General features: G+C 39.7%; 2 protein-coding genes across 2 annotated transcripts; both read right to left on the bottom strand.

The window, feature by feature from the left end:
- Positions 1 to 935: 935 nt before the first annotated feature.
- On the bottom strand, positions 936 to 4,046 carry apoea (apolipoprotein Ea). The gene is made up of 4 exons (XM_073484107.1): positions 4,004 to 4,046; positions 3,102 to 3,246; positions 2,126 to 2,413; positions 936 to 1,236 (listed from the first exon to the last, which is right to left on the bottom strand). Exons 1-4 carry the CDS (start codon positions 4,044 to 4,046, stop codon positions 936 to 938), a joined length of 777 nt encoding a protein of 258 aa, XP_073340208.1.
- A 2,798-nt stretch (positions 4,047 to 6,844) lies between these two features.
- On the bottom strand, positions 6,845 to 7,948 carry LOC141010942 (uncharacterized). Its single transcript, XM_073484108.1, has 3 exons — positions 7,909 to 7,948; positions 7,656 to 7,806; positions 6,845 to 7,424 (listed from the first exon to the last, which is right to left on the bottom strand). Exons 1-3 carry the CDS (start codon positions 7,946 to 7,948, stop codon positions 6,845 to 6,847), a joined length of 771 nt encoding a protein of 256 aa, XP_073340209.1.
- Between the last annotated feature and the right edge of the window lie 635 nt (positions 7,949 to 8,583).

Here is an 8,583-nt window from a genome sequence, read left to right as displayed (position 1 = left end):
ATAAGGTCCAGTGTATACACTTTTAAAAACACTTTTATAAAAACTTTTATACACTAATAAAAACATAATTATGAGTATTATATTCCATTCCTGCCCCTAAATCCTCCACACTGGACCTTTAATGCCCAAGCTGTTAAGTTTGTACCTACATTTTCTTTTCTCAGATATTGTTTTTGATACAAGATATCTATTGTGGTGTGACGATGAAAACTCATTTGATTTGAAAGACTTCTTTAATGTCCATGAATGTGAGCAGCTCTGTCTGTAATGAGTGGTGTTTTGCATTTTACTGCATCTCAAACTCTGTTTCTTTTCTACAAGGTAACCATGAATGTCTTTAGAGATTTGCTGGACTGAAGAAACAGAAACATGTAGAATATTTCCTGTGAATTGTTACTGATCTGTGAAAATAGTTTCTAATACAATAGTTTTTCAAGAATGGACACTGTCGTGATTTTTCTCTGGTGTTGTTTTGTTTTTAGTCACATGGAGTTCAGTCACACATCTTACTAAAGATGCCAGCTCACCTTCGCCCTCCCAGTTCACGTCATGGATTTTCTTGAAAAATAATGCAAAATCCTGTTGCTGTACTCCAAAATACTTTTTTAATTACAAATAACTGAGCTAAATTAAATCATTTCTGTGATTCTTTGTCTCAAATAAGTATTCTAGTTTCAATAATTGTATATTTTTAAAAGAACTGAGGATACTTGTGCAGGAGGACTTAGTGAACATGTTTGTGCACATTATTGATGATCAATGATTTTCTACACACATGTGAGCAGCTTGTTTTTATTGAAGGTTGCCTTCAGTGACAGACACACATTTAGACTGATGGTGGACATTTGTGACGAAGCAGAGACTTCCCTGTGAGTCTCATAAATCTGTTGAGGTGGTACTAATACAGAAAGTGGTGGATAAACCAAAAGTCCAGATTACATTGAGAACATGGAGAGATAAGGCTTGAACCACTCGTTCAGCTCCTCCATCTTGTCCTCCATGGTGGATCTCATGTCTCCAGCGGTTGTCTCAAAGCGATCCTTGATGTCCTCAGCGGTGGTCTGGATCTTCTCCTTCACGTTCTCCACCTGAGACCTCAGCAGGTCGTTCAGGGTGCTGATCTTTGCCTGGGCGTTGTCACGCACCTGAGCGAAGTAAGGGTTGAGACGGGTCTTCATTTCCTCCATGTTGTCTGAGGTGCGGGACTGGAACTCGCCAACGTAGTCTGCAACTTGTCTGAGAGAAGGACAGAGCAGATTTAATGAGTGAGGACTCAAAAATATCACATTTAACACTTCAGCACAAAGTCTGGTGTAAAGAAAGTGATGTATACTGAATAGATGGAGTGTTAGGAGTATTCAGATCCTTTACTTCAGTCAATGTACCACCACCACAGTGCAAAATACTACATTCAAACATCATACTTCAGTAAAAGGAGGAGGTATTATCTGCAAAATGTACTTTCTCACTGTATCAAAAGTATTTGCATGTCTATATGACATTATTTGTGTATTATTATTGATGCATATTTAACACATACTGTAAGCAGCACTTTAATGTTGTAACTGATTGAGTTTAAGTCAATCAACTTCTTTATATACTTTAGGGCAGTTTGATCCATAAAAATCAATCATATTTTAGGAGTTGACCACAACACGTGGTGGAAAGAACCACAGTGCATTTAATCTATAATCTAATATTCACTTGGCAAATATATGAACCAAAGTAAACTGACTAAAAATGACTCAAACGATTGACCGATTATCAAAATAGTTGACGATTAATTTAATTAACTAATAAATTAATGAACAAATCATTGCAGCTGTAGTGTAATCATAACTGTTTACCTCATCAGGATAATCCACTCACTATTAATTCTGCTTTCTGGCAATATACAGTGTATTAAAAACCAACAATAAAACATCAATACAACATTGATAAGTTTAAAGTATTAGAGAAATGAAAATCAGTTTTTCTAATCAAATTCTCTCAGGAGAGCCAATAAATCTCAATAAAACAATAAAAAGTTGTTGTAAAGTTAGTGTAAAAGTTAAAGAAACTGTCTCTTACTGGACAAAGTTTCCCTTCAGCCCGCAGCGACTCCTCCCTGCTTCAGTTCACTCACCTCTTGATCTCCTGTGTGTCCTTGTTGAGGCGTTTCTTCAGCTTGCGGGTGTAGGCGGAGACCCTGACCCTGACGTCATCGGCGTTCTGCTCCATCATGGTCTGGAGCTCCTGGCTGTACTTGTCCATCTGCTCCCGGGCCTCGATCATGTGTTCGCGGAGTTTGTCGGCCAGTTTCTGCAGATCTGTGGCCATACGCTCTCCGGCCTCCTGAGCGTACGGGGCCAGCTTGGTCTGCATGTCGTCTTTGTACATGGAGAGCTCAGACATGCTGTCCTGGATCAGAGTGCTGTTGGGGCAACGAGACAGACACGTTGAAGGACTTTATTGGTGTTTTTGGTCCTCCAATATGGTGAAAACAGGAAATAAAAATCACTTTTTTATTGTAAAGAGCAAAGATATACATTAATCTGTAGCTCTGTTTGTACTGAGCACCTCTATGTCCAAGAAATCAATGCAAAAATCAATTGATTCTAACTGAAAAGTTGAGTAAAGATACAATAGTAACAATAAAAGTCCAAACGAGACATCTAAAGAGTGGACTTGAATTCAGTCAGCAGCTCTTTACATGTCTCACCTCACTGACACATGCTGATTAACCTCCTCACACTCAGCTGAGGGCAGAATATATGTTGTGTAACGTCTAACAGTGTTGTGTCGAAGCTTTTTCATCATGCCAGCATACTTGAATCAGTCTGACGAGAACACAAAGACCCAGAAAAAAGCTGGTTGGTTGTGGGTAAAGTATTCGGTTCATTTACTTTACAACGACTACATGGAAGTATTGTGTGTTGTCAGAAATGTGATCAGTTAGGAGTGTATCAGAGCATGTACGTGAGTTTATAGCACATAAAGTGTATAAAATATCCACATAGAAGTCAGAGGTCATACAAATGTTCAGTCAGTTATCAGGTATTACTGATTTACGACTCGGATAACTGTTGCTGTGTTCATTGCTGTGACGTAAATGAACTCACTCCAGTTCTCTGCTGATCTGGGAGCTCTTAATGCCGCTCACCACCTCGTCGGCCCTCGTGTTCAGATCTGTGAAATAATCATTGAACTTGTCGACCGTGGCCTCCCAGGGGGTCTGATCCTGAGGCAGGCTTTTGGCGTGGCAGCCTGGTGGGGACAGAGACACAAATGTCAAATACTCACTTCTAAACAAAGATGGAGGAAGTTTGGACATGAGAGATAAAACACAGAGTTTAATTATCAATGGCTGCAATCTGGAACAAGTTTAGTTACATTTAATGATTTCTCTTCAGCCACTTCATAAAAATCTGTGACTCTATTTTGACAAGCAGAGGCCAAAAGAAGAGGATTTCTGGGCTGAGGGATCTAACCAGCATTAACTGAGTTTAGAGACAACTTTTAGCTGTTATTCAACATTAAGTTGACAAGAAGTTATTTTTGTTTCCTCTGTTATGTCATTATTATTATCTTTATTATTATCATTGTTAGTGTGAGAGCATTGGTGGTCCTAGAATAGATAGTATTTTCAAAATTAAAGTCCCAAAAGGTAAAAACTTTTTTGCTCCATGAAGCCTGCACTTATCATTTGAAGTATTGATTTATTATTAATCATTTTATTTATATTTAATTTGTTTCATTCAATTTCCTCCCCATTGTCCAATGTCTGTACTTAACTTTATTTTTCTTGATTTAATTAACTTGAATTAATTGTATTAAGACCACTTATACTCTCTGAAAAGGTCAAATTTAACTTTTATTCCTGTCAATTGTCCGAAACAGCGCTGTTGATGCAACACTTCTGTGCAATATTGTATTTTATGTAAAATCTATAAATATAACTGTCAGGATTAGTTTAAAAAAACAAAAACAAATGTAAAATATAGAGAATAAGCTCTGAACTCACCTGAGAGGACAGCCAGCACAAAGATTACTGTGAAGACCTTCATGATGAGCAGGAAGACGGAGACCTGGAATATAAAAGAATAAATTGGTTAAAATCAGCTTAACATTTCACCCGTTTAACATTAATGACACTCTTTGTTTAAGTCAGATCTGAATCCTCGACATGTTTATATTCTTGAGTGAAGAATTTCTCTTAATTACAACTGTAATTTTTTAAATGACTCATTTAGCTCAAATAAACATAAATGTTGCAAATGACTTTTACAGACTGTAAAAGTTTTATAGAAACTGTGACTCACCTGAGCGATCCTGATCTGTGACGTCTGCGAGGCTGACTGAGCTCCTCACTCACTATTTATACAGTTTAAGAGGCATTGATTTGATCCAATAAATGCCGGGAGGATTGCTGACCTGTGTCCGAAGTTCCCAACATGAACTGCGTTGTTGTCATCTTTTATTGCTGTGTGTGTTGTATTGGCTCCACGTCGCACACTGAAAGTACACATGAAGCACAGGGCGGGAATTAGCAAAACACCCAAATGTCTGATCAGAGTTTGCACGAATGCAAGTGTTTGATATGAGAAGTTACAGTTTAGTAAAATGGGATTCTGTCTTCACCAAATTCATGTGACTCTAATCAGAAAAGCTCTGTATTTTTACTCTGTCCTTGTCTGACAAACTCAATGCTGCTGATAGCATCACAGCAAAGAGGCCGAAGGTGACTCTGGTATCATTTCATTGTCCAGCTGATCTGGTTCGTATCTGCTTTAACAACCACTGCCTGCATTTATACAACTTTTATAAGATGACAATCTTTCAAATGAAAACCACATTCTGTGCAGACGGGGTAATAAATAAAGAACTTTATCACATGTATGTGTGGAAATGAACTTTGGCCCTCACTGCTGGCATTAATAGAAATAGACATGAGGCACTGAATGCATTAAAAACCATCAGATTTTATCAGATTTGTTGAGAACATTTAAGTCTTTTCAGTGCATTAATGTGTAGACGTTAAATGATTTGTTGTGGCTCTTCACCTGAGCATCAGGACTCTCTCAAGGAGACCAAAAATGAAGATGCTGTGAGATGATAAATGATATAAAAGCAGGAGAAGCATATTTCTTCCTCACAAATATCATCTATTTTTCAGACTTTTCTTCAGGGCTCTAAAAATAATTTAAACAAGGCAAGAAAAATGCACCCAGTGATGAGGGGTCGCAAATAGATATTGTTTTATTTTGACAGGTCACAAGCCCATAAAAGGTTGTTAACCACTGGATTTAGGCAACGAGGTTGTCTTCATAGTTTTTCTATCAGCTTAGTGCGTTTTGCTTTCACTCCAAAAGTTTGGATTTGATATTTTTTTCACCAAGATTTTTTGTGAGCAGCACAACATCAACCAAAACCAAAACATGACAGTCCGATAATAAAGTTGTTCTTGTGGTGTTGATGTTTTGGCCTCCTTTGACTTTTCCCCTTCTACATACACCCTGGAAGTAGGGGGATTTCGGCCACAGCTCTTTACTTCTACAATACTTTTTAGTAACACAATGGTATCATCATCATTATAAGAAGTTATTATTATGATAAAACATTGTCAAAGTGTTTTATATTGAGATGATTTTTCAGCTTTTCTTTGGTGAAGCAGCAGTGGAAACTACCCCTCAACTCTTACATATTTTCTGGTTGCTCTGTCTTTCTGTGTTTGATGTTTTCTCCATTCACAGAACTAACTAACATTATTTTATAGTTACTGCCAATCAACAGGAGGAAGTGGCTGTCGGCAAAGTTAACGCAAGACCAGTAACAGTTTCAGGCTGTCTGAAAGGCAGGGGTCAAAAAAATAAAAAGGGCCCCAGCTACATGCATTGGGGCCCCAAGCACACGGAAAGCTGTGACACATTTAGGGTGAAACACTTCAAAAAATCTTTTCTAGGACTGAGGGGAAACCTACATGGCACTGCTTCATGTTTTCTTGTACATTGGGCCACAATAAAGGGCAGATTATCTGCCATGGAGTGCATAATAGGGCACTTTTCTTTTTTACCTTCAGTGCGTACAAGAGCTTCACTCCTCATTGTTCTGTTTTAATGTTACCTGTGTTTCCATAGTAGAAAGGACAATGACTTGAAACTTGAATCTTGCCGTACTACTCTGTCGTAACATTGCACCTTTATTACGTGACATGAAGGCACTTTTATCTGTCACTTCTCTCTTATCTCAGCGGCTCAGTCAATGAGACCAATCTCACACTGCACGGAAGATTAATCGAGCCAGAGAAACATGCTGGCTGCATACTGCAAAATGGGACTAGTGATATTATTTTGGCACACTGCATTTGACGTATTATGTATTAGGACAAACCAAATCTTCTTTTCTAGCACACTTAATAGTATGGTGGTGTGGATATTTGAATGCAGCCTCTAACTTGTTTTGAACAGTAGTCACTGTGGCAAAAAGCAGCAATGACAAGATAATGATAAATACTATGATGTAGCTTAAAAATAGCACAAGTGGACCAGAGTTAAAAGTGTGAATCTATCCAAGATGTGTAAATGTTTCTGCTTATAAATGTTGGACGACAATGGTTACATTCCTGGATTTAAAGCTATTTTTTTTTAATTCAAAGAAAGTGATGACTCAAAATACATTTAATTTAATTTATTGCTGTTTTACAGATGAAAGCTTACAGTAGTAAACAGTAACACAATAGAGGAAATACTGACAGTATTCAGAAGGTTTCCTTTGAGAACATCTTTCAACATAAAAACACAGACGTTGAGGTATTGCACTTTTTATCTGTCCCATAAATCTGTCTGGATTTCAAACAGAGTCCGTTTTACTGGATCAGTTTGGCGAAGGACCTCCACAGACCAGTCAGCTGCCTCTTCATGTTCTGGGTGTCGGCGTCCAGCTTGGCCTTCAGCTCCTCTCCCAGTGGAACCAGGCTCTGCTGGATCTCCTGGGTTTTCTGGGTCAGCTGGCTCTCAAAGCTCTGGGCCAGGGGGATCATGCTCCTGCGAAACTCCTCCACGCTCTGCTCCATCTTCTCCTTGATCTCCTCGGTGTAGGGGACCATCTGGGCCTGCAGCCTGTTCACGTTCTCATCCATCTGCACCTTCAGCTCCTGGCTCTTCTGCAGCAGGACAGTCTTCAGGGACTTGGGGTCCATGGCGTTAGCGTAAGGGACGGCGTCCCTCTTCAGCTCCTCCACCTTCCTCTGGAGGTCAGCCACCAGCTCCTCGGTGAAGGGCTGCAGACGGGTTCCCATGGCGGTCAGATCTTTCTCCACGCGTGTCTTCAGCTGCTCGGCCTCCTGGGTAAACTTGGACATGAGGTCCTGGGTCAGAGGAGCCACCTGAGTTCGGAGAGCGTCGGTCAGCTTGTTGACGGCGTCGGTGCTCTCAGAGATGAGGGTGCTGCAGAGACACAGAAACAAACATTTGAATTAGTCTAAAATCTTAAAACAAGTCCCCATCTACTTCAGCTGCAACAATGTTTTGCTGTGAAGCTCAAGAAATGTTTCGTGGACTGCAAAACCTCACCCGACTCTCCATCAACGTGGGGGTGAGTAGATAATAACTGCATTTTCATTTTTAAGTGGACTTATCCTTTAAGTAAGTGCGTCTTTATCATTTTGGGGGTCTTACTTGACTTCCTTGCCCAGCTGCGACTGTCTGATCTGCTTCAGGGAGTCCTCGGCGGTCATGGTTGCTTTGGCGACGTAGTCCCAGAAAGCATCTTTCACCATGTCGACCTGCTGCCTGGGCTGGTTTTGCCACACGATGTTGGCATTGCAACCTGCTGAAAGAACAGAGATTTAAAAAACTATTGTCTTAATTCTGGTTCCAACTTTAACGATTCACATCTTGACTTCAACAAAAATTATTTAACTTTTCTTACCAGTGAAAACAGCGAGGGCGAGCACCACGAGGACCTTCATGACTGACGTGCTGAAAAGAAACATGCAGAATTATCTCTCTGTGGTTACTTTTCATATTTATCTCACATGAATAGTGACCTCCTCCTCCTCCTCCTCCTCCTCCTCCTCCTGGTGTCTTACCTGTGTGGATGAGCTTCCCGTCCAGTCAGCGAGCTGTTGAATACACAGTGTGTGTCCTGCACAGCTCTGGGCTCAGTATATATAGGCAGCCGAGTTGTATAGAGGAATCTCAGGAGTAAAGTCCAAACTCTGAGTGTCGTGCTGTCACGGCTGCTTCCACATCACAACAGTGCTCACAGTGGTATGTAAGAGATGACATCATCACTGTCCGGTGACCTCATGTACATTGTATATTATTACATCATGTCATCATACATCAGAGAGCTTTCAGAGCAAGATTTTAGCTCAAGAAATATTTGTTTTAATTTAGTAACTGGTGCAATCTCATGTGTTTATGTGGCACTTTTAAGGCCTTTTAAAGCCAAATAACTAATAAAGTTTGAAGTTGTAGATGTGTGTGTGTGGGTAAAAAGATAAAACACAAATCTATCTACAAAGGTCATGTCTGTACACACATTCAGAAGACATAATACATTTGTAAAGCTTTATAAAAGTCTTTAAATGTGTTTATAAGA

This window comes from Pagrus major, chromosome 16, assembly GCF_040436345.1.
Source record: "Pagrus major chromosome 16, Pma_NU_1.0".
Lineage (NCBI taxonomy): Eukaryota > Metazoa > Chordata > Actinopteri > Spariformes > Sparidae > Pagrus > Pagrus major.
The sequence above is the reverse complement of the archived record's forward strand: the minus strand, read 5'-3'. Positions and strand labels throughout refer to the sequence as shown.